The 26972-nt window shown below is 34.6% G+C and overlaps 1 protein-coding gene across 3 annotated transcripts; it reads left to right on the top strand.

The window, feature by feature from the left end:
- The first annotated feature begins 342 nt into the window (after positions 1 to 342).
- On the top strand, positions 343 to 26648 carry LOC105423931 (LIM and SH3 domain protein F42H10.3). Of its 3 annotated transcripts, XM_089079433.1 has the most exons (6): positions 344 to 515; positions 10873 to 10967; positions 21560 to 21831; positions 22709 to 22912; positions 23965 to 24119; positions 24383 to 26648. In XM_089079433.1, the coding sequence occupies exons 1-6, from the start codon at positions 447 to 449 to the stop codon at positions 24560 to 24562; spliced, it is 975 nt and encodes a 324-aa protein (XP_088935559.1). In that variant the 5' UTR covers positions 344 to 446; the 3' UTR covers positions 24563 to 26648. The 3 variants fall into 3 exon arrangements, with proteins under 3 accessions (XP_088935561.1, XP_088935559.1, XP_088935560.1); XM_089079435.1 differs by lacking the exon at positions 22709 to 22912 and having other exon boundaries at positions 343 to 515; XM_089079434.1 differs by lacking the exon at positions 10873 to 10967 and having other exon boundaries at positions 362 to 515.
- Positions 26649 to 26972: the final 324 nt, after the last annotated feature.

Here is a 26972-nt window from a genome sequence, read left to right as displayed (position 1 = left end):
CATGTGTATACATCACGCACGTGTAATACGGACTCGTCGCTTCGCTGTGTATACATACGCGCGTGCGTGCGTGCGCGTGCATGCGAGTGCGCTTCGTGCGTGCGTTACATACGTGCCGCTTTCGCAGTCGGTGCTCGAAAACCGGAGGAGTGCACGGAGATCGCGCGCGTGTACCCGCCGCGAATTAGCAGCCCCCGAGTGTGCGCGTGAGTGGTAGTGAGCCTAGGGGAGAGAAGAGGAGAGGAGAGGAGAGGAGAGGAGAGGAGAGGAAAGGAGAGGAGAGGAGAGGAGAGGAGAGGAGAGGAGAGGAGAGGAGAGGAGAGGAGAGGAGAGGAGAGGAGAGGAGAGGAGAGGAGAGGAGAGGAGAGGAGAGGAGAGGAGAGGAGAGGAGAGGAGAGGAGAGGAGAGGAGAGGAGAGCGTGGCCGAGAAGAAAGAGGACATAAAGATGAGCAAGACGTGTGCCCGCTGTGAGAAGACGGTCTACCCGATCGAGGAGCTCAAGTGTCTCGACAAGGTAACGTAAACGGTTCGATTCCTATCCTAGAGTCCCTCTCGAGAATCTCCGACATTTCCGAGGAAGCGTCTCGAGAGGAATTCGAATCCCGATTCTCCGAGAGGAGCGCCGCTTTCCTCGGGAAGAAATGGGAGAGATGTACCGTTCTCGTTCGGCCTCATTGGGCCCCATTGAGTAGGGCTCGTCTCAGCGGCGGCCTTCGTCCATGCCGATCGACGCTCTCTCTTCATCGTGTATGCGTGCATGCGTGCGCGTGTGCATGGTGCACGCGTGTTTAACGCCGTAGAACTCCGCTCTCGCTAAAGGGAGTTTACTTGTTGCATCCGCATCGTGGCGCGAAGCCGAAAGGTTTCGGTTTGATTCTGTTTGATTTTAAGAATCAAACGATATCTACATTTGCGTATACACACGCATACTTATAAATGAATGTGATAGTTCGAGAATAATTATATAAAAAATTGGAAACCGAAAGATTCACTTGTTGCGTGCCATGCCGCTGACATGTCGTGAACGAGGTATGCAGAAAGCTAGAGATAGTTTTTTATTTCATAAGAATGTGAATGTTCTGGAGATTACACAGAGAGTTAACAGACTTTTGATTAGATTTGACGAATATGAGCTACTTTAGAAACTGTTAGGTCATTGCCATCGATATCTATTTATGTTTATTTTCATTTTGAATCGAATTAGTTAAAATTTAAGTAAAATATGAAATAATGAGAATATGAACCAATTTTGGTAGCAAACGTAAATATAAAGTAATCGATTTTTAAATGCGATAAATAAATAGATTGGGACAAAAAAAAAGAGCGATATATTTTTCATGAATTTGTGTTACATCTGCGGTTGTTTTTACGAAAAGATCAGAATCTCTACAGAATTCCGATAATTCTGATGTTTTTCTGATGTTTACTTGACTTATTAATTCGACCTATAGAATATCTCGAATATAATAATGATAAAATTATTCCAAAGAATTTTCGTGGCGTTTTAAATTTCTTAAAAACTCACTCACATTTAACACTTGAAAGGAGATTAAGTCAGACAATTAAATCTCAAATCTGGATTATCGTTAAATTGCAATAACGTGGCAGGGAATTGTTTGCGGGGGTTCTCTTCCCCCGAATCGATAGAATGTGATCTCGCTTATGGTATGGCATAAAACGGGTACGCAGTATTTTTCGAGATACGTAGAAACGGAGTGGGAGTGCATAGCAGGATGTACCGTTTGCAATGGTTCGACTGAACGTTATAACTGGTATCTACGACTATAGACAGCGGACAGTCTAACATAGTCGTACGGTTTTACCTCTTAGTATATTCCACATACGGAAAAATAAATTATAAATCGATGAGAAACAAGAATATTTTTTTAAAGAATCACATTGAGAAGAAAAAATGTAAAATAAAATAAAGAAAAGGCCGTATTGCAATTATATTTTGTATTTCATTTTATTTACGTGTGTTCTTTTTAATAAAACATTTTTTTTTAATGTGTTTTAAAAATAATTACCGAATGAGAAACTTAAGTAACATTTTGCGAAATTATCGCTTGAGAACATTTTACATATATTATCTATATACGTGTAATTATGTGTAATTACACGTATGCTAATGATATTTCGATATATGTCTACTTGCTACGTACTTGTGAAATACGTTGACTTTTCGAGCAACTTTTAAATAGGAAGATGATGGAATATTTGTTTAGTTTTATTTATTGTAAACTTTTCCGGCTTCAAGGTAAATCGTGTTGAAATTTATCTCTCTTTAATCATCGTTCAAACGGAATATAGTAAATACCGTCTTACTTCGTTCGCCGTGTGTACTAACTTCCGCTTTCGTTGAGGATAAGCCTTGAAATGCCGGATTTATGACTCGCGTTTTGCTCAAAACTGTGAACGGAGCGAGTTGTGTGCGAATCCTTGCGAACAAGTGCCAAGTGTTTTTATCGCGAAAGACCGTAGCGTGCAATTCCCATTTACTTCCATTCGCTGTGCTAATTTATCCGGCTTTATTCGCGTGAAAGACCGGACTCTGGAATTAGTCGGATCATTATAAAAAATTTATTTCAGTCCTGCGATACTTCGATATTTTATCGTTTAAAAGTAGCTTGTAAATATAGGCTTTCGTACGCGAGCGATATTTTATTTTTCAAGACTATTGTATGCCCTCAAACTCGTTATAATTTTACAGCATTTTTTTATATTTTTGATTATTTAATAATCTGAGGGAGATTTTTAATTATTTACCGTGAAACACAATTACATTAATAGTTCCATCTTTTTTCTAGTCGAAAAGTCATTCGACTATTGTTATATTTGTATTATTACAACTTTAAATGCATTACATACGTACAATGAAATGTTAGTTAATTAAATTTTGAAAATGAAGATTCGGAATAAAGGTTTAAATTTTCAATGGAGATATATTTTATACTTACTTGTGTGTCTATTACACATTACGTTTACGTTTTTATTCCAAATTTTCACTTCCAAAATTTAATATTTATTCCTGTTTCTAACACTTCCTCCATTGTGCGTAGGATCTTCGATAAAAAAAATTAACTCTACGACGGAAAAAAATTATTTTAACTTGTAATTATTATTTACAATTAGCATATCGTCTTTAATGTCTGGTTTCTTCTTCCACAACCGTCGAGATGTCGAGAAGGTTGGCACATTATAGCGGACTCTCTGAAACTTTTTCTGCGATAGATTACAGGATGTACCGTTCTCATTTAGTTCCGCTCGCCAAGCCGTCCTCAGTTCCATTCGCCGCGATATTTCTCATCTCGTTTACTCTTACGTTGAATGACCGATACCGAGGGACTTCTCTGCATAGAGGAGAAAGAAAGAGAAAAAGAGATTTCTCTCTTTAATCAGTTTTACGCCGAATCTCTTCCTTCCATAAGCGTGGATGATAATTTTGTTTACACTAAAGATTTATCTTTTAGAGATACGTTCTGGAGCATGCACTGAACTTTGAAATCTTGCGTCAGTGTGTTTTTACTTAGGATAATCCGTTCTTTTTTATTCATTTTTTTTTTATCATTAATTTTTATAGTTTTCGTATCCATTGCGAATTTGTCATAAAATTTAATATTTCATCACGAATATATGTGTCTCTCTCTCTCTCTCTCTCTCTCTCTCTCTCTCTCTCTCTCTCTCTCTCTCTCTGAGGAAGAATTTGAATAGTATTTAACTTTGTTAACGTTCTTATCTGTTCGCTCATATCTCATCCCGGATGCTCGCAAATATGTGAATATGTCATTTATCATTTACTTAATTTGCGAATAAGATTGAAATTCACAACGTATAAATATAGACGGTATATCTTTGAAAAACATATCTCACTTATACATCTCGATAGTAGAGGGTTAATAAAACTCGCCAGGCGAGTTAACGGGGTTTTTTAATCACGTAGGCGGCATTCCGCGCCGGAAAAACGAGCTCCAGGCATTCGAGAGGAGGTAGAGGAAGTTAGGAACCTAAATTTGGATGTGTATCGTGCCGCACGATCGCCACGTTGGTTTTCTAAATCCTCTCGCGCTCTCGCATGCGTCTATCGCGTGCTTCATCCATTTCTGATGTCTCCCGCAAAGAGAATAAATCGAAACTTTTTAACGTCGCAAAATGAAGCTAATAAAAAAAAAAAAAATAAAATAAAATAAGAAAAATATTTCGGTAAATACTAATTTCATGTAATCTATTCTTTCAATGTGAGCTTGCTGTGAGAAATTCTGTCATTACATTCTCTAAATTCTGAATCAATTATTCAAATGTTTTATTTTGAATTAATTTCTAGACTTTAATGTAGTAGAATAGTTACATGCTTTTAATTATTTTATTTCAATGTTTATCTAGAATATTTTATTATTTGAAGCATATAACGAAAAACAGTACATATTGTTTATTTATTTTTGCTTGCAAATTACGGTTTATGCACTTTTACGTACAAATCGTTGTTTACATCCGAATTTACGTCTGTTACCACTGCGATATGTTTACGACGATGTCTCGTGAAATTGCGGTTGCAAGTTGCAACTGCGTTCTCTTTCCCATGTTTTCGAAGGAGAAAAGAAGAACGAAAGAAATGGAAGAGCAGTGCGATACGATGAGGAATTGAGATGAGACGCATAACGTTACGCGGTCAACAGACCGAAGACGGATTAAAGTGCATGAGGGAAAATTAAGGGAAGTGTTTAATGAAGGAAATTGTTCGTAGTGCGTCTTCTCGCGTCGACCGATGGATTTTTTAATGAAAAATTGTGACCAGAGCTTTTTAGTTTATTTCTCTCTTCTGCTGTTACTTTTGTAAATCTAATTAAGTATAATTAAGTATAATTATTTTATTAATCAAACACAACATATAACATATATACAATATAATTAATCAAATTTAATCTAATCTAACTGAAATTTTTTTATTGTTGGACAAGAAATTCGTAATTTCTTTTATTATATGCAATACATTTTTAGTATTCGATATATTTTCATAGCAAATCTTTTGAAACATTTATTGATTAACGCATATGCTGTTTTAATGTTTTTTTTTTTTACATATTTTCTTGATTAGTATCCGTGATACTGAAACTGCAAAATATTTAACATTTTTGAGAAAATATAAAAATGACAAAGAATGATAAAGAGCGATGTAAAAATTATGCTTTTCATACAACTTTTATTCATTTTTTATCTTACATTATACAATTATTTTACGCGCGCTTGATATTACATAAATTAATAGTGATTAATTTACGTCCTATTAATGAAGAGCAGCAACTTGCTATTTCCCAGTCTCCCTCTTATCTCTTGTGTCTAATAGGAACATATCTTTTAAATAGCTATTATTATTCTGGGCGTGGTCTCGCCAGTATCTCGTTCATGTTTTGATGTTCTTGATGATGTCATCTTTCTCTGTCCCTCTCTTTCTCTCTCTTAAAAAAATAATCTTATAAAAAAGAGAGAAAAAGCAACATAGTTGAAATATCTTATAAATTCTAATTTTGTTTGACATTCATTAGAAGCAAAAATTTCTCATTATAATTTCTATATATATATATATATATATATATATAGAAATTATAATGAGAAATTTATATAAGATAAAATATATATAAGATTAATAATCGCATCTACATTATGTTTTTGTAAAAAATTTATTTTGTCATTTATTTTTAACAGTCCATGAGAATAATTTTTTTTCACAAATATGATGGTAATTTAATATTGTTCATGATTTTATATATATATATATATATATATATGCAGCGATCGATCTACAACAAAACTGCAACGTATTTCGAACTGAGGCTACCCGTTGCGTGGGCTTTACATACGTGGTCACAACAGGTGGGAGTCGATCTTAACCTGTTGCTTCTCTGTTAGTCAAGAGATTTACCGATTCGAAGAATTCACGGAAGAATATATTGTACAGATATTTATGTATCTTTACGAACATTGCGTGTTTATTGACGTATGTTGGAATTTCTTCACATTTTTTCCATATGTCAGAGAAATCGTTAAATTGTCGTTGATTTATTGATTGATTTATTAATTAATTTATTATTAATTATCGAGGATTAAGAGTATTCTCAAACATATTTCGAACTATTTACTCAGTCGTCGTTGACGCGCAGTTTTGCGTTTTTAATTCATAGCGTTCGTTACGTTCGATTGACCGCAATCCGATTAAATGACTTCTCACTTTTCTGGATTCGTTGCTTTTCAATCATTAAGTATTTCCTGCTATGCCAACGATGCGATGCGGCATCCGATTGTTTCTCACCATCGTCGATTGCAAAGGCGTGAATATAATGATTACACAGACGGTACACGTGACGCACGCGGGAAAGACTAGGACTATTCTTCTTTAACAGTGTTTTCTTTTCGCGACCTGCCCATGAATAAATTAATTTTAATTTATATTATCACGATGTATATTCTGTTGGAAATCATACTAATAAGCGAAAAACATGAGACAATTTAACAATAGTCTCATTCCGCTAGTGCGATAACTCTACGGTAACATGAATTCTAAATCAAGATAAAATACAAATCTGCGAAGTCATGTCTAATGACTTGATATCCTGATTGATAACTTGATTGATAACTCAGAAATCATGTGATAACAAATGATTTGATTTCCTCTTCTTTAAAGATGATTCAATTTAATTTATAATTGATCGTATAAATAAAATCGACTTTATTAAATAATTATAATGTTTATATTAAATTGATTCAAGTAAAATATTAAAATATCAAAATATTGATAATTTTATAAGGTAATAACGATTTAGATAAATTTTTTATTGAACAATTATTTTTACGGATTTTTATATCTTGTTTTTGGTTGAAACACAATATTTTTATGTTTAATTCCATGATTACAATCTATATAAATTAACAAAGTGTTTTGCATCATGTTTGTCGTGTAGCATGTATGTGTGTATTCAATATTCAGCTTGTTAGAAAGGCACGCGAAATCATTCGGTTGTCATTGTTTCACTGACTGCCACTTACTCGATAATTCACTACGTAGCCGAACTTTCACTTTTGGCGATAAACGCGATAGCAATTTAAACGCCATTCTTCTTCGACGCTTTTGGACGATGGTGTATTTCCGTGCCGTTGATATAATCTCTAACGAATAACGCAATCTTTGTAACAAATTCCATTTAGCAACTCGTAATTTACTTAGTTCCATGGTAATTGTTATAAACTCCCAAATATAATATTTAATATGGAGAATGACGAAACACTCAGATATCTTTCGAGTATACATTATTTATGTAATTATATGTATTCTATGTATAATAAGTACCGGCTATTGCTTAACGCCAAACAAGTCAATGGAGGTTGCCTATCTTATCGCAAGTCATCAACGATAAGAATGGTTATAGAGCACTCGAGTGCGGCCATTATCGGATTCTTGAGTTTTTATGCGTGTCGAGGCATTAAATCGCTTTTCACCTAAGCGCATAATTAAGGTCATATTCCATAGCGCCGTCGCATGCAGCGCGTGTATTTAAGACGCATGGGCGGCTTTGCCGCACGTTGACCGCTCTCTTCTCAATCCAGGACACCGTATATACAGCAACTATAAATAAGATATCTCTTGCGAAACACAAGAGCCTTGCACAGGCGAAAAATGTACCGAAATCGGGTGAAAGTACTCGGTTAAGAAAGCCGTTCTACGTGTTATTCTCCCTATGCAGATTTCTTATCAGGATTGCGCGGTGGAACAACTTCGAACATTATGACGTTGTAAATTAAAAGTAAGTATATACCCCCCCCCCCCTCCCACTCCCAGGTTTGCACGCAATATAATAAAAGATTATTAAATTATTTTTTATTCGTATATCGTAAATCTTGATTTTTAACATGTCAGGAAACAGTCACTTCCTGTATGCGTAACGTGAAATATATTTATTAACATTTATTACCAGTCGCGTTCAAAATAAAAGCCGCGAAAAAAAAAAAAATTCCGTATCGGTGTTGTATTTAATACAACCGTTTGCTGACATAGTTTTACGAAACTAAGAGCAAAAGTTTTACCGTCAGCAAAACCCTTGTTTAACCTTCTTTGATCTTTTCATATTTATATGATGCTATTCGCTATTGCTTAATTATCGATTAATGGAAATTTTTCTGATAGGAAATAGTTGTAATAGTTTGTTTTATTTATAGAAATGTGATTGTGTCTTTTTCCAAGAGAGATAAGAGATAATTTCAAAAAATAATCTTTATATTTTATTGACAGTGAGATATAAAAGCTAGGTTAAAAAGTCACATAATTATTTAAATGGGTCTGTTTCCTTTTGTTTCTATAACTATTTCCTGATTTACGCGACTTTCGAAAGGATCGTTGAAATACATTGCTGTCTGCCTTTCTTTGGCTTCCTGCCCGTGCTACTATTTTGCAACGAAGGAAGTGTTACGAGAAAACTGCTAGCGATTGTAAAAGAACGTGTAAAACGTGTAAACGTGTAAAAGAATAGCTAGTGAGCGTATCTCTCAATGACGTCTCTCTCAAATATTCAAGTATTACGGTATCTTTTCGTTGCGCTCAAAATACTGGTCTATTTTTCGCTCTTACGCAAAAAAGTTTCTAACAATTTGAAAGTTAATTAATTCTCTTCGTTCTCGTCGTTCAGCACAGGAATAATAAGGAAGTTGCAAAGTTGACTCATTTTATAGTAATGAATCATCTCGTGTCGCGAGATTATCAAGATCGGACTGTCGGCGACTGCGTTCTCTCGCGATCTGTAACCTTTGTCGATTCCTGAGAGCAGCCTTGCCGATTGCCGAGGGTCTCGATACGACTACGATGACCTTCGATTGTCCAGATTAGTTTAATATATGGCTTGATGCGATGAATAAAGCCATACGTATGCTTTGTCCAGCCGTAACAAAGCTTACTCCGGAGTAGTTTTAAATCTATCTTTGTAAAAAAAAAAAAAAAAAAAAAAAACTTATTATTTTTTTATAACGCAGTTTTATGTGAATTTTAATTAAGAATGTAAGTAAAAAAATAATGTAAAGAAACATATGACAGTAATATGTATAAGAAATTGCAAACTTTTTTTTAATTTATGTTTTTTGGGTGTATATTAAGATATTATTAACATAATTGCCAAAAGTTTAAAAAAATTATATGTTATAGTAAAAATGTAAGTGAAAAACAAACAAACAAAGATATATAAACAAAGATACATACTATACAAGGTATCTATCAATTTAATGTCAATTATCAAATAAAGTATGATAAGCCATATTTGCTATTCGATGACTGATATTTAGCTCATTAGGGATATTATCGTGAGGGATATTGCCAAATCTGGAGTTATGAATATGAAAGCAATCGGAAGAACTCGTATCAGTAATCTTACCATAAGCTTCGTAATAACGTTTCGCGCATTACCATTCCGGTTTGAAGTATCTCGACGTCTCTCGTAATGTTTGCGAGAAAGATTATGGTAGAATGATGATATGCACAGCTGCTAGATTGCAGCAGACGTATTTGGTTAATGCTCATTGCACTGTATCACGAATATCATGTATCTTATTTATCAATGGCAGATTGAGTATAACGTGACAAGATTGAGTGCCATTTTAAGATCAAACTAAATATCGTTTAGCCTTTTCTTCTGAATGGGGAAGAGAACAGATTACAATAATCTCGTTTTTAATGTCATTAAGATGTAGAGAGTTTTATCTCGGGTATTAAATGATCTTTTTTTCTTATCGGTTTGTAATTTTGTGAATTAGGTCGAAGTACACTATTATATTGATACTTTGACTATTGTTTATTTTTTTTAGAAATACAAGAGTTATTAATGATTTAGTAAGATCGTCACTCTATGAAATAATTATCTGTTCTACAGAGAGAACGAAATATTCGAAAACTTTTCGCCGGACTTGTCCGGAATAAAATAACTCGTTTCTTATATAACTAATTTACATTTTAATCATCTTATTTTGGTTAAAACGATTTTATGTTGCGTAATTATTAATATTGATTTAAAAATTCATGAATTCATTCGTTTGAATAATTTGTTCGGATATTTTTCTCGATTTGAGTTATTAACAAAACTTTCGATAAGCTTGAAATATTTGCTAAATTTCTGGTCCAACATTATAATGTTTTCATCTTTTAGCAGAGCGCGAAGATTGTAATTAATTTCGGCGAATCATTAACTACCGCAGAATATCTCCTCATTGAAAGAAAAAAAGAGAGATTATAGCGAAAAAAAAAAAAAAACTGCAAGTGTGATAATTGCAAGCGCCTCATTAATATCATATGATTACCCGTATAAGAAATTAGATTGCCTTCATATTGATATCATTATTATGAAATATTGACAGTCCATAAGGATAAGGACGCGAGATATCATTGCCATGCCTGTAATATTATCATCGCCAATAATATCAATCGTTATTTATCGCTGACGTTTATTTCCCGCAAGTGTAGTGCAATAAAATTTTATGTGATGAAATCGCTCTGGCGAAAGTAAATACTTTATAAGCATATGAGTTCTAAATGAGAGATGTATATAATATTGACTAAGATATTCTCGAAGTCCAAGTAAAACTCGTAAAAGATAAATTTTTAATATCTATAGAAATGCTGCTTTTATAAAGCTCGTTGAGATAAGCATTGCCGAAAGCAACGTTGATAATAGAATACGAAAAACATTATTATATCAAATTGAACTGGTGGTTCGTATCACGATCGATTAAAGATTTAAGAATTACATTTTTAATCGTTCTCGATTTTCTTCGCGTTGTTTATTACACAACTGAGCCTGACAAATACGACGTGGAATGTCAATAACAATGTTTCCTTATTACAGATATGGCACAAGCAATGTTTCAAGTGTCAGGGTTGCGGTATGACCCTGAACATGCGGACGTACAAGGGTTTCAACAAACAGCCGTATTGCGAGGCGTAAGTAGAAACGTTTATATGTCTTTGATTTCCCTTCTACGAGGTGATCGTGCACCTCTTGCGTCTCTTGCATCTCTGACGAAATTCACGTTCCACTTTATTGCAAAAAGAAAGTTGACCCGCGAAAATTGCTGTCGACGTTGCGAGCCAAACAGTTTGTCGCGTTTTCTTTTTTTCTCTGTCGCATATAATAAACTGCTTTGCGCAATCAAAGCCAAGGTAACCTAATACTTGTTGACGAGAACCGTTGTCTGGAAAAAAACCTAATAAAATTTTGCGTTAATTTTTTTGTTCCTAATATTCCGTACTCACGTTATTCCACGTATAGCACCGTATACTGACCATATTTCCTTTATTTTGTATTTTACGGCTGTTATATTATAATATTTGAAAACGAACTGTGTGTAATCTCTCCAATTCAACTCGTACAACACCTCTAGTCTAATTTATCTTAATCAATCTTAGAGTGTACATGCTACCTTCATAATCGCCGTCTACGCCTGAGAAGAAACGTACCGTTCCGCATTCTCGTATTTAACGCACGCACAAATGTCATCTTTAGCCCCCCCTCTCGAGCAGGATCTAACGCGTGAGATCGGATGTTTATTCAACATCCCTAAATGGGCAATTCGAGCATCTCGCCGCGGATACGCCTGGCACTCACGAGAAAGGAAATATGCAACATCGACGATATTCGCTATGCTAATGACACACGCACGCGCTTCGCAGGCTCCACCGTCCCGCATGCACGCACGCGTAGCGCAATAATGCGACGTTTAATATCCGGTGAACAAACGGGCGGGGAGGGGAGGACTCGCGCGGGCGAGAGGAGCACGAGAGGAGAGAATAGCCGCTCGCTCGTTCGCTCGCATGCTCGTTCGCGCGATTGCGAATCTCCGATAGTTAAACGCATACCAGGCGTGTCGGCGCGGCGAAAGCGAACGACCGCGCGTTCCCGCGGTCGCGGGATAATGCACGTCTGTCGTGCCTTCCTCCGGAGGATCCACCTTTCCAGAGGCAGCGAAGCGACTTTTAGACACGACGAGCGCGTCCTTTTGCATGCTACGTCGCCGGTAGCATGACGCTTTGCATAAACCGCATAAGCCTCCGCCCCGGGTGTCCCGCTCCCTCGCACGAGAGATCTCCAACAAATAGCAGAACAAATGTCATTTTCTACGCGCTAAGAGTCCGCAATCCGCAATCCCGTAGTGACGTCTCGCGTGTTCGCTCGTCTCGTAAATTAAACGCGCTTTCATCTAAAGAGAAGAATTAAACACCTATTAGAAGTTAGCCCCCCCCCCCCACTTTTAGAAACTTAACTTATTTTAGGTTGTGCCGACTTGTGCTAAGCGAGTATATGTTAGATATGCATTTGCATGCTCTTTAGATGACCGATACAAGAATAAATGTCATTTATACATTTGTTTTCCCCAAATCTATTTTTTATCATAACCTCTATTGTTATTATTTTTTAAAGCTAATATTTTTGGCACAATGTTAGCACAACCTAGCACAACCTATCGCAATCGAGAAAATTCGCAAAGTGGGGAGTTAGCCTAAAATATCGTTTTTTTTTTTTTTTTTTCATTTTTTACATTACGGTTTTAAAATTCGAGCACAATGTAGCACAATTCAGCACAACTCTCAAAATAAGTTATTTCTAAAAGTGGGGGGCTAACTTCTAATAGGTGAATTAAACTGGAAAGCGGCGGCACGTCATCGAATGCCACATGTTTGAATGCCGTAACATTTTTCTTATTCGGTTTTTTTTCCCCTATTCATCAAAGCAATAAATATAAATATAATATAAAATATTAGATATTAAGCAATAAATATAAATTTTAATATAAAATATTAGATATAAAAATTCTAGATAATGCCTCCTATAACACGTATCCATTTACATTTATCTGGAAATAAATTTAAATTCACTCTTGAACAGGACTATATTTAAAAATAGATGTAATGAGTTGATTGAGAGATTATGTTCGATCGAAGGAACGTAATAACTGATCGAAAACCAGTTTCGTCGCGGAGATTTCTGTTCCACTTGATTTTACAGCTTAATGTAACGACGTATAATCACACATATGCATACACGTAGAAAACCCGGAAGTATAATTATAATTTAGATTTTAATTAATACCACCGAGTGACGGATCAATATTTTTTATCGTTATTTCGCGTTGTGGTGAAACTAGACTGATGATTATTTTGAATAAAAAGGAGTACGACGAATATTGAATTAATCGTTAATAGGAATGATTATGAGATTTCATTTTACGATAGACATTTATTACTCCAGAAAAACTGACAATTTAACTTTCTTATCAGTAATACAGCGCTGTCTTAAACGAAACTAAAAAGGTCACGATCTGAATCATGAAAATTTTATGAAATAAGAAAAAAATCTTGTATATGATAAAAAAATTATATCGATAACGTTTATCTTAATTAGATTTCAAATATCGTGTTAAATAGAGACATTTGATACGATTTGAAAGTAATCAAAGCCGTCGAAAAAATTGAAATTAACTTGACGTTATGGTTAATTTTTTCGCTTCGACGGATATTAATTGTACATTTTTTAAAACGGAGGTCCCGAGAGGAAACGTGTGGAATTTAATGTTTTCTTGCGATAACCTCCTGACATTTTTTTTAACTCTTTTTTTTTTTTTCTTTACGCTTTCATTAAACATGTAATTTTGTTCATCCTACTTATTTATCGATTAAAAAGAAAATATTTTTGATAATTTAAATGTTTTAAATTAAAGATGTTAAACTAAAAATCTCAGAAAATTTTTATCGTTTGTTCATTAAAAACTGCTTATATATTTTTTTTTACAATATATTATCGAATTTAAAACCAAATCATATTACAAATCTGTAATCTGTAATCAGAATTGCGATTTAATTTTTTAGATACTTTAAATTTTTCTTTGCTTTTGGTAGGAATTGAATCGTCTCGTCAACTACGTGTTAATAGATAACTCTTGTACATAATTTCTCTCTGTCTGAATGTCCTCGAGATTCGATTTGCTGTTGACGACAATCAGACGTGCCGTGGTTTCTCGCTGCGTACCTCGATCTCTTCATATCGGTATGCCACGTTGCACCGAGAGAGAGATATGTCCGTGACTCGTACAGTATTCCGGTTTTGCGTCGCGATGACGAAATCTCCGAGTCGCAACTCGAATCTGCATTTCTCTCCTCTTACATACGAGCACCTCTCTTCTGCGCTTATATGGCGTATAATATGCTGCGTAATGACAAGTAATTCGTTCGAGATGCTTCAATCCTTTTCCCGGCGAGAAAGCGTCATCCGATATACACTCAAAAAGGGAAACGTGAATGCGCAGTCCACAAATGGTGACAAATACTTGATTGACCATAAAGCGTTGTAAAATGTTAAAGGACTATCGAACAGAGGATACTAATACTTAAAGGTTAAAATTGATTTCGCAAACAATTGCAGAGTTGTATGTTTAGGAATCTCCTAATTCCTGCAATTTTTTAAAAATTATCATAAACTTCCGCCTTGCGCCTAGTTACAATTTTAACATTTATGAAATAAATCTATAAAATACATTGTGATTTATCATAAGTTACAAATTGTAAGTTACGTTGCATAAATTTCCAGGTGAACGTTCGCTCAATTAAAAAGAAGATACGACTTCTCAATAATTTGCTTGAGGCTATTTCGTTTGATTTTAACCATCTCGCATAGACGGTCTTTGCTGCTTAGAAAGTTGCTTACTTGACATAAAGCGCCGCATTTATTGTCTGCTCGAGGCATTTGCCTTTCTTGAGATTAATCAAAGGAAATGAGCGCAAATCAACGACACTGTGCAAATAATGTTTCATCGAAAGATTTTTGTACCCCGTATAATAAGCGGAGCATATGTGAGCGATGCGTGTCAAATGACGGCGATGCACTGCGAATAGGCAAAGCAGAACACGTGTGAGCTGCGAGGAGTTCATTCATTCGTCTGATGGCCTCCCCTTTATCTCCCTTTTACGCCATAACTTTATCTCTCTCGCTCATTATCTTGTCCCTATGCGGACCAACAACCACAATTTATTCTTAATTTATTTTTGCTCCCACATTCTACGATGGGACATGCAGCTATAAAGTATTTAATCTCCCTTTCTAGTTCAATATTTAAATATAGCAGTTATTGAAGGTCGTTTGATCTACAACAATCATGTCGTATATCATTTAAAAATATATATTTTAATAAAATACATAATAAAACGTAATATAAAAATTAAAAATCATCTTGATTCGTATGTTTGCAAAATTTCCTGAGCATTGTATCGCGTTGAACATGTGTTTTTTGTGTAATGCAACTACTAGATGTAATCAGCTTAACAGTTGTAATCATTAACGGTAACGTAATTTTACGACGTTGTTGTGCATGATAATTGTAAGCATTTTTTATCACGTCCCGTTAATTCTTACGTATTTCTATTTCTATTGCACGTTGCACCTCTATTTAAGGCAATTCGTCACGAGTTTAGCCAAGCGTGATTTGAAACTAATTCGAAATTTTATCTCCGCAGATCCGTTTGTCTATTCAAGATTATCCAAGAGGAATATTGCGAATTAAGTGATCTCTTCACGGATATAACGTTACGATTAAATAAACACATGTTCTGGGTTCTCTTAGCACATACATACTTGCTTCGCTAACACGCTATACGTCATATACATATACGTCGAATTAAGCGCTTCACCGGATAGTAAAAGAGAACACATGTGAGACTGACTTGTGTGCGTCTTTTTTCTGTCTTTTTTTACTTCACATTTGCGTTCGCTCTTGCTGTTTTATGATTTTTAGTTTAGCGTGGGTACAAATATAAAAGTACATTTGCTTTAAAGAATGTTTATATCGGAAGTGAATTTGAAAGATGCATTAAAAATTAGATATTTATAGAAGAGAAAATTGCATTCGATCGATTTTTTTTTAATAAAAACATCGGCCCCCGAAAAAATTAATTAATTAATTAATTAATTAAATTAACGAAAAATTTGTACTCGAGAAAAGGTTTGATACTAAGCATCATGCTCCTTCCACGCTTTACAAACTTCCTCGAGTCCCGTGCTATTTTTACACATATTTTTAGTCACGCCTTTCTACCAAATGTTAATAAAATCGTACGAATGATATCATCCGCGGTCATCGGTTGGTTCAGCGTGAATGATTCATTTCCTTCGACGGTGATCTTTTCTATTTAGGGAATGTCACTCGCTTACGTCTCACGGCGATCTTTTGCGCGTTGGTAATAAAATTTTTCTCTATTCGTGCGTAAAAACGAACATGTTTTATCTATTTATATTTTTATGTTCTGGTTATAACGCAAATACACCTAAATATATTTGGAGAAATGGAGAGCGACCGTTTTTAACCGTAGTATAACGCGATGCATATGCAAACGTGATCATGCCGAATCGCATGGGAGTCGTTCGCCTCGACGACGCGTAGATGGAACAGGAAACGCCGCCGCCTGTCACGTCGCACTTTTAGCTTCGAACAATTTAACAGCTAGTCGTAAAGGGGTGCCCAGCCTAGCGTGGCCTGTCTGCATGCCTACAGTGAACCGACCTTGTCCCACAATGCATCCCACCTCTGGACCTCGCTATCTCGGCGGGCATACGAAATTTTTATATTACACAGAGTTCGTATTCTCTCTCTTTCTCCCTCGTACGCGTGCGATGCAGTGTCTCGTGTGCAACGAGATCCCTTGCGCTAGAAATCTGCGATTAAAAGCAAATCGCTACAGACGCATTCGCATCCGGTATTTATCTCTTCTGCGTAACGCGACTCACGATTTACGCGAATCGCGCAAAACCGAGTCGGAACGAGCGAGTGGCATGTGAGTTTTTCTCAGCGCGAGATCGAAAGTGAGCGTGTAAAGCTCTGTATAAATTATTTTACCACGAGATTCGTGTTATTATGTCGGAAAGGAAGAGTCGCTAGATTTGTTTAAACGCGACACATATTGCTCTTGAGAACATCCTATCTCAAATTGGATGGAGGATCATGTTGAAGAGGCAAAGTAATTCTGAAAGCAGACATCTAAGAATAAACGTATGATCTTTAGTATGTATTCTTGTAGGTATACATTGTTAACTAAAAAAATTTCTAAATAAATAAAAATCTCAATTTCATTGTTTTACGTCGAGAGTGGAGTTTCTGGAAAGTATATTGAACTTTCGTGAAGCAATTTTCCGTTGAGGAAATAATATCTGTACTGAAAGGTTAACATTTGCGAGCAAGACGGCAAAACTTGTACAACGCAAAGAATTACGCCTGTTTATGAGAACCGTATAATTTTCTAAAGTTAATTAAATCACAAAATAATTGCCGATACGAATGACATTCTTTTTAATCGAACAAATTGTACGTTGCAGTTTCAGTTTCACCAATAATCAGTTACGTTCAACTCAATTTATTTTGCATTTTTTTTATCATGATTATATAAACTGTGATTATATAATTACAAGAAACACACACACACACACACACACACACACACACACACACACACACGTTTGAAACTATCCGAAAAATATTGTTAACATATTTTTAAAGAATCTTTTAATATTTTTTATTTAATGTTTTTAAAACTATATCATAAATATATATATTTTTCTAAGATAACAACATTAGACGAAAGCAAATTTTGGGTGGTACAAGTTGAAACGTGTATCTTCCCTGGGAACTTTTATTTCTTTCTTTTTTTTTTCTCGACCTTCGTGAGAATTTCTAGAATGTGGACATAAGTACGGCTTCGCTTTGTCGTTACGATTGACGACGGCAAGTTCCGAAGCCATTGGAGACTCGTACGCGTAGGTAACGGATTCCAATAGACCCGCCTTGAGAAATTTCTCCCGCGTTAAGAAACATCGCGCGAGACTCCACAGATTTTGTGCGCATCGGTGTAATATCGTACGTAATCCGCTCTCACGAGCGAAATGTGCGCGAGCGTAATTTCGAATCCTGCAACATTTGCAATCCTCCACTTAATCCACACCTGTTTGTACTACTAAGGGTGAAACGCCTTAATAAAAGTTAATAATATAGACACACGGAATTTCAGAGGGAAGAAATAGAAATTGTCGCTCTTATCTCAATATTGTTTTTATATCGCATGGGGGTAGCGATAAGATTAAATACGTCAAGAATATTTTTTTGTTTTTCTTCTTATCAGAAATATGTCTTTTCTGTGCATAAATAAATGCAAAGATGAGGAGGATCATGCAATGTTTAAATTTGTCATTCATGTTTATCTGATTGAAAAATAATAATCTTCAAACACTGTTACCAACATAGCTAACTAGTGTTTGATGTGTATAATTTTGTGTATTCAATTATTCGCTTATCGAGCGATATTATGATTCTTGTGATAGCGATATTATGATTCTCTCAATAATTTATCGATACCGTCTCCCTGACATTATTTGGCCGATGTGACAATCAGGTAATGATAACGCAACAAATGTTATCATCTCCGTCGCATTAGTGACCGAGACTTACGTACGTGGGGTATTCGATAAATCAAACGTGCAATGTCGCGTGATGTAGACAAGCAAGTCGAAGAAGCTTCGTTGAACGATCAAACGAGAGAATATATATGTAAATTTGTAATGCTCTGTCATTCGATTGATATTTATAATATTGTTGACGAATAATTGACATGTTATTTCCGCTATATTATATTTAAAAGAATCACAGAAATATTATCACATTTATCACATTTTTATATATTAATTTGATCCACGTATTTGAATAACATTTGAAACAAATGTTCAAATTGTATATCAAACGCGTCATGACACTTCACGAGTGGTTTAATCATTTGAAATCAGCACTTTGATGAAATGCTTTGCATCATTTTATTCGAACCACATGTTACATTAACATTAAAACTCCCACATTTTCACTCTCGCTTTAGTGAAAAAAATTTCGTCAAAAAAATTCGAAAAATATTACGAACGTATATCATAGTAACGTATATCATAGTAGGTAGACAAGTGTTTGTTAAGAGATTAGTCATCGCATATGTATATGCGGTTAAATTATTCGATGAATCACTTCGTTGCGTATTAATCGCGGTTGGTGGGTCATCCTCTGGGGAAAAAAAACTGATCATACGTATACATTCGTAAATCTTTTATTGAAAACTTTTGATTTATTAATAAGATTATTATTCACACACATTCATGCGTAAATTAAATTTTTTTAAATTTTATTTCTTAACACTTCAAAAAGATATGTGATCTTTTGCAAAAATTTTGCTCTTTATTTCAATTGTTTCAAACACACTTCTTTATCCTATTAGTCAATCTTTAATTATAATTTTTTTATTTTGCGTTATATTATATCTGATAAATTGCAAAGTACGTTTTATTTTTACCTCTTATCACATCTTCCTGTTATGTTGTTATCAATATCTGCGGCGCGACAATTGGAAAAACGTAGAACAGTCGTAACGGAAAGGCGCGGCCCGCATTATTTTCCAATTTTCTTCCTTTTGCGACGGTTCTCAACACATCTACTTTTAGCGGGCCTCCTCTTTTTTTTTCCACGGCAAATTCGAGGGACTCAGATGCAGAGCATCGCTCGACTCGAGGATAATTCTTCCTCGCCGGGCACGTAACAATGACTATCCCTCGTCTTCTCCGAACAAAGAGAGTCAGAGTGCATGCCTATTATTCGTGGACGGTGCGCCGGAGTATTATGTAATCGCGTGGCACAATTACCGGGCAACGCGCGGACATCGTATATGGGAAACGAAGTCGTGACACAAATCTCGATTACGTCCCGCGCCTATACACCAGGCAAAGTCGGTTAAGACTCGTGCGTTACATATGTATATTTATACAATTTACTTACGATTATATATTCTAGACGACTGGTGTACGGGACTCGATTGATTAGCATCGCAGAAAGCAACGCAATTATTAAAAATTTTGAAGACAGACTTTTACTTAAAAGAGAAAAATCGATCTCATAATCCTGTTCAATTTACGATAAGACAACAGATAAATAACAACAAATTAAAGATTATAATTTTTATAATTTTTGCACGCGCACGCATTTTTGCGCGTGAGACGTGATGGGAGGTTGCAGCAATCAATGGGTTAATGTACTGGAATTTCTATAAAAACAATGCGAAGCATTTCCTTAATTGCGTCAGCACCAGCATTTTTTTATGCGAATCACGTTACGATACTGTTCGCGCGTGTCACTGAAATCGCATTCTCACGCGTGTCATTTACTGCAAGCGCACGCATATATCGTTATGCACTCGCGTGCCGATTTCTATCTCGTTAAATAGGTACCTGTGCCGCGATTAAATCGGTCGAATTCCCGACAAGAAGGTTTCTATCGAATTTCTCTCGGCTTACCCGCTTGCCTGCCAATTAATAATTATTTTTATTCTAACGCGCGTCGCGTACAGCAAAAAGCGTGCGGGACGAATTATCCGCTTAAAATTGACTCGTTTATTATGCACGCTTAATTCGCTAGGGTATGCTAATCACGTTCAGGATATATCGTACCTCTTGCCCGCCTAATTAATAAGTCCTTACAATTACAACGTGTTCGAGACCTGTACTGCTTGCAAAGTATTACCGAATTAAAAAGTCGCCTATAAATAATTATAGTTATTTATTAACTTACAATTATGATTAGATTTATTTTGTCACAATCCTGCGATATATATATATATATATATATATATATATATACACATTTATTTTTCTAATGATTAAATTAGTATAATTCTAATTATTTCTAAATTTTTTCTAATAATAACTCCTGTTATTTTTAGAATTAACTTTAATTAATAGCGTTGAGATTTTTTAGCAAAATCGTATATGTGTATAAACTTAAAGTTATAAATTCCGTCTAATTCCACGGAAATGTGAATTTCTAATATGCAGCTGTGTAGATAAAGCTTTTTTGTGGATTAACAATGATACCAGGAATGCAAATATCATTATCACATGTGCGAGGCATATGTTAAACGTATTATATGCGTCATAGGCGAGATGTAAGAAATTCGAATTTTCCGAAGCCATTGTTAGTCGCGTAACTTTGATGCGCACAATTCGACGTGCATAACTCCGCTTTATGCTATTCTTCTCTCCGTGACTATAATTAGCTATTATAATCGACGTATACGAAGGATGCTCACGATAAGACTGACGTCGTTGACCGCTTGTCGTTCACTTGGAACTTGCATTAGTCAGCAAACTTCCATGTTTCCTTTGTGAAGGAGGTCGCCTGAGGGAATCCATGTAAAATAATGCGAGATTCTCGTGTACGCGAGATATTTTCGTTAGGAGAGAGAGAGAGAGAGAGAGAGAGAGAGAGAGAGAGAGAGAGAGAGAGAGAGAGAGAGAGAGAGAAGCGCAAAACTGAAACTTGTGTGAAATGCAATATACCGGGTGTCCCAGGAACGAGAAATAGTGTTTCGAATTCGAAAGAGCAGATACCCTCTCCCCCTTATTTTTTACCGTTTGATAATTAGTTATCAAATATTTCTCGTAGCAATGACAAAATTGTTTTGCTTTTTGACAGACACATACCAAAAGCCAAAGCCACTACGATGGCGGAGACACCGGAGTTGAAGCGTATTGCGGAGAACACAAAGATACAGAGTAATGTGAAGTATCATGCCGAATTCGAGAAGGCGAAAGGGAAATTTACGCAAGTGGCAGACGATCCGGAAACTCTCAGAATCAAGCAGAATAGTAAGATCATTTCGAATGTCGCTTATCACGGCGAGCTCGAGAAGAAGGCAATCATGGAGCAAAAGAGGACAATGACCGGAGAAAATGGCGAGCAGATAGGTAGGTGGTGAATTCCTCGATGGTACGTTTATTACGTTTTCTTTCAGTTATTGCAATATCGTGTCTTCTTAATTTACACATAATAAAATAATGGGAAATGTAATCACACAGTTTTGTGTCCATATTATTATGCTGTTGTATTGTTTCATGAATTCATATCAGGTACAGTTTGTAACAACAATAATAATAATAATAAGGGTGTAAAATTTCATTACCGCATTAAAAATCATAAGTTTGCAAAGTTTGTTATATAATTGTTAATAGATTAGTATTGGAAAAATTCATTGATTAGTAAACGAAATATTGGAAATATTTTTTTTTATTCTCATATATAACTCATATATATTCTCATATAACAATATTTTATACAATTTATGTATTTGATAGATTACCTAGCTTCAAAGATTATTTATATCTGGAATAATTATATATATATATTTTTTTCTTCTTTTCATTATAATATAATCAATCATTCGTCTAACTTTGAATAATTATCTAATAAAATATCTTGGCTAACGACTTAATTAACGATGGTTTGCATAGCAGTAATATCTGTGTAATCATCAAAAATGCAAATTATACATTATACATATATTAATATTCATAAATTCACTGTGTATAATAATAATGTACCTCGTTTAAACTTATTTGTGTATTAAAAATAACACAATGAGTACACACATATTGTTGCAGTCGATCAAAAACAATAGCGATCTAAAGATCAGAACGGGCACTTGTTCTTTTTTTTTCTTTTTTTCTTTTTTTTTTTTTTTTTTCACATTCATGATACATTCATATTGCCCGTTCGTCGTGGGCAGATCGCATTGCTTCTTGTCGAAGGCTGTCGCTAGCGCTTTTTCGTGCATTGTTGATATAGAGTACGTAGAGTACACAGACGGCACGATCGCACCTGCATCGAGCATAAACGCCAATCCGCCGCCTGCAAGGACGGCGAATTCGCCGGTGCAGAGGACACCAGGTAGGATCGCCGATTACGATCCCCTTAGCGAAGCGAGGCCGAGTCCCTATTCCGCAAGGCAAACCGCCACCACTGTCATTTATACGAGCGACAAGGGACCAGGTGCGTTTACCTTCGCTGCAATCATCGCGACAACCTTTCGCTGTGCGAAGACGTTGCATGACCGTATTGTTATAATATAGTACAATTATAAAAATAACTCGGCATAAGATATTAACATCTTGTCATAAGTATTATTATTATTATTATTATTATTATTATTATTACTATTATTATTATTATTCAGATTATATAAGATAATGTATAATGAGATATCCCTCCTTTGACTAAAATAACGAATGAATTATGTGCATTTGCATGTTTAACACGTAACATTATTACGTTTGATATCTGAATTTTAATTGCGATTAATATTATGATCGAGATTCAAAGTTCGTGTTATTTACATCTGCGAATGATTATAGATTCATAGACGTATCTTAGAATCATCTTATTTTTAGCTGTATCTCGATAACAATTAAGATTCGCGAAAGATGAAAGAAAGATTTTAATGATATTATTTTTTTTTTATCGCGATGTTTTTATCCGAGATTGTATTCTACGGCTGTTTGTACGATCGTGTGGGATGGTCTATGGCGTAATTGGTTTCAATAGATGCTGCTTTAATTGGATTATCTTTTACGGTAGGCCAAACGCTTGTGGCCACTCCTATTGTAACGCCAGACGTATTATAATACGATCTTGGATCGTGATGTCGATGTCGTCCCATAGCTTTATTGCCGCTCGTCAGACTTTAAACGCTCGTACATTTTATACTTGCATCATTATGCCTTTATCGTCCTCGCGATTCATCACAAAGACAAATCGTCGAAGCAATTTGCACTGGAATTAATCGTTGCGACATTGCTTGTTGGGAAAATAGAAAGTGTAATCGCCTTTGTTTAATATTCTTCATTCTGCGATTCCGTGTTCACTCTTTGCTGAAGCCTCGGAATAATTCACTGTGGCAGATCACAGATTCGCGCTAAATAACAATTGTTACTAACTGAAGACAAATGGATGCTTCGTTATAAAACGAATTAAGCATTTTTAATAATAGCGAATGTAGAAACGATTTGTTTGTTACGGCTCATAAAAAGTACGATGCGTTGCAGTGACGAATCCACCGACACGAAAAATCGGCTCGGTTGCTGACATCGACCCGGTGAATGAATATTATGGATCGTTAACGCCAGCTACGACGATAAATAATAATCAACATCAACATCAACCTCAACATCAATCACCGCCACCGCCTTCCAATGTTGGAGTAAATATCTTTTTAATTTCTTATTGTCTCATTGTACTGTCTTCTATGTTTTATTTACTTTACGCGATGTAAAACTTATGGCTATTCATTCGTGAAAGATTTTATGAAGAGAATTTGAAACTAAATTACGAACTAAATTTTTTACCTTAATTGCAAAAAGATAGCGTAAGGTAGAAATGTTTCAAACATATAAAAATTTATTTTCCATAAAAAATTTTTTTTTTTTTTTCCGTTTAAAGACATAAATTTTTTTTTTTGTACAGAGAGTGTACAGAGCGATGTATGACTACGAGGCACAAGATCTCGACGAAGTGAGCTTCTGTGACGGCGATCTGATCGTCAATTGCACGGCCGTTGATGAGGGCTGGATGACAGGACTGGTGCAGCGTACGGGACGACACGGCATGCTACCTGCTAATTACGTCGAACCGGCGCAGATTTAAATTTATTTTTTTTGAGCTTCCACTAACTATTGTCATCACTTCGATCAAAGCGCTTAATTACGACGCTTTGCCGAACGAAGACGCGGCGTTGAAAGGAAAATTACGTGATACAATACTCGAAATAGCACTTCTACTCGATTCTTATTATAGTTGTGAAGTGATTTGTTTGAACGAAGCGGCAAACTGTCTTCTTAGAAAATTAAATATTTTAATCATTCATGAAGAATTCTTGATACGAATTGATATCAATTTGATCATTTTTATCTAGATATTAATTCATCCATGACGTCTGTTTGGATTAAGTTGAGTACTTCGTATATTTTCGAAACATTGATAAAAAGGAATCAGATTAAAGAACAAATAGTCAAAATTAGTTTCATAAATATTCATGAATACTAAAAGTTGAATAGTCTCTATTAGATGACAATATATAATTTTATATGTTGCAATTCCATGATGGGACCAAACTTTAACTGCGATAAATTATGCCGATTACAATTAAACTCCTAACAGTTTGTGAAATGATGTAAACTTTGACATAAGCCAACAATTAGGTAGAACCAAGTATAAGATATATGTTTTATGCAATGCAGTTTTCAGTAAGACGTCACGTTTATTTTTTTTTTCTATTAGTTTTATTATCATTCCTTCGTTTTGACATTTTTTTAGGATTTAAATTATTACGATTAAAATATCGAGAAAATACATAAATCTGATTCAGTTAACAATTTTTTATGAGATCTTTCTTGTTAATCATTATTTTTATTAGAATTTTATATTATTTGTTATTCTATGTAAACTCTACACACTAATTAGACAGATTTTTATATTCCTGACCTTTTGCATTTATAACTAATATTCTTCTCCTTATTGTATTTTAATTACATACTTTTTTCTTTAACTTCTCTTTCTTTTTCAAAGATGTTCATAAAATAGCAATTTAGTCTTGATAAGTTCTTTCCCTAGTAACGAAACGTAGGACAAAATTTTTCTTTGTATTTGAAAAGAAACAATGTGCCTTATATATATATAGATTGCGAATTACTAGCGATCTAGAAATTAAATTTTTTCATAATGTATTGTAATGTATTGTTCCGTAGGAAAGTGCATTAGAATAATATATTCGAAGAAATATCAATAACTTTTACTTATCACGCTGATGTATTTTGGTTTGAAAAAAAATAATTGACTAATCCTTGTCTTCTTTTGAATTTAAAATAATGAGAAACATAAAATGCTGACGCAAAAGATGCTGACACTTGCCTTCTTAACTATAAAACATGAAAATTATTGTTAGATATCGTTACTGACTTGCAATTAATTAACAAGAGATCTAAATATAAATTAATCAATATTTTATTGCATAGTTTGTAAGTTTTATTTCGTATCGTTCACATATATGCTTCGCATCTCACTCCAAAATTGTGTATTCATATTATCGATATAAGTTATTGTATTTGGTGACTCTGAGGTTACCGAAAAACTAGAGAACTTTTAATTGAATATCAAAATTAATAGTTTAATTTATCCTTATATCGAGCATTTTTTTGCGAAATTCATGTTTTCAAATGCGCAGTATTAGCCGTGTTGGTTAGCATGACAATTAACTTTCTTCTTTTCTACTTTGATTTTTACCATTTGTTATGCCTAATAATCGCACCTAAATTGATCGTTGATGGAATGTCATGTTTACCACCAAGGGGTGCTTTGTAATACCTTGTTATTGCGTTTTTAAATTAATATCAAACTGGTTCCTCAGAAATATATCTATATCGCATTTACCTGAATAGACAAATTATATCATGGGACGACGTTCGATGGAACTATACAGATTAACGAATTATATAAAAGTTATAATTCGTTCTGCGAGCTAGATGTGATGTTGTGCGACATCGTTTATAAATGAAGAGAATGATATTTTTGGAAACATGTTACTCAGCACTCTTGTAATTATTAGATCGCTGATAAGAGGATTTCATATTTTAATTGCAAGATACAGAAATATATGTTAGCGTTGTGTTTAAATGAATAATATTATATTATCATAGTAAATCATAAATAATATGTACGTTATGTAAACCTATAATTCATTGTTGATAATTGCAACATGGCATCCTTCTTTCTTTTTCTATCAGATTTCTTTCTTTAATCTTTATTCTGAAAAAATGTGTTTATCGTATTTTATTATTACAATATATATAATTTATTTTATTTGCACATTCTCATTTTTAAGCATAAACTTTATGAAAAAAGGTATTTGTTTTGTGTTATTTCGTTGAATAATATATATTATTTCTTTATGAAATTTAAGAAATGATAGTTCTTATATTTATTTTTCTAATAGATATATTTATATTTTTTTTAAATATTAAAACATCTATCTTAATGTGATCACGTCACAAGTTTTAAT

The sequence above is a fragment of the Pogonomyrmex barbatus genome, unplaced genomic scaffold (genome assembly GCF_055798465.1).
Source record: "Pogonomyrmex barbatus isolate J1 unplaced genomic scaffold, ASM5579846v1 scaffold3, whole genome shotgun sequence".
NCBI lineage: Eukaryota > Metazoa > Arthropoda > Insecta > Hymenoptera > Formicidae > Pogonomyrmex > Pogonomyrmex barbatus.
This window is presented reverse-complemented; position numbering and strand designations above follow the sequence as displayed.

Excerpts from the sequence above, each read along its gene's own strand:
- LOC105423931 (XM_089079433.1), top strand. The coding sequence starts at position 447 with ATGAGCAAGACGTGTGCCCGCTGTGAGAAGACGGTCTACCCGATCGAG. Across the intron at positions 516-10,872 it reads AGCTCAAGTGTCTCGACAAG|ATATGGCACAAGCAATGTTT; the intron begins GTAACGTAAACG and ends TCCTTATTACAG. Across the intron at positions 10,968-21,559 it reads AAACAGCCGTATTGCGAGGC|ACACATACCAAAAGCCAAAG; the intron begins GTAAGTAGAAAC and ends GCTTTTTGACAG.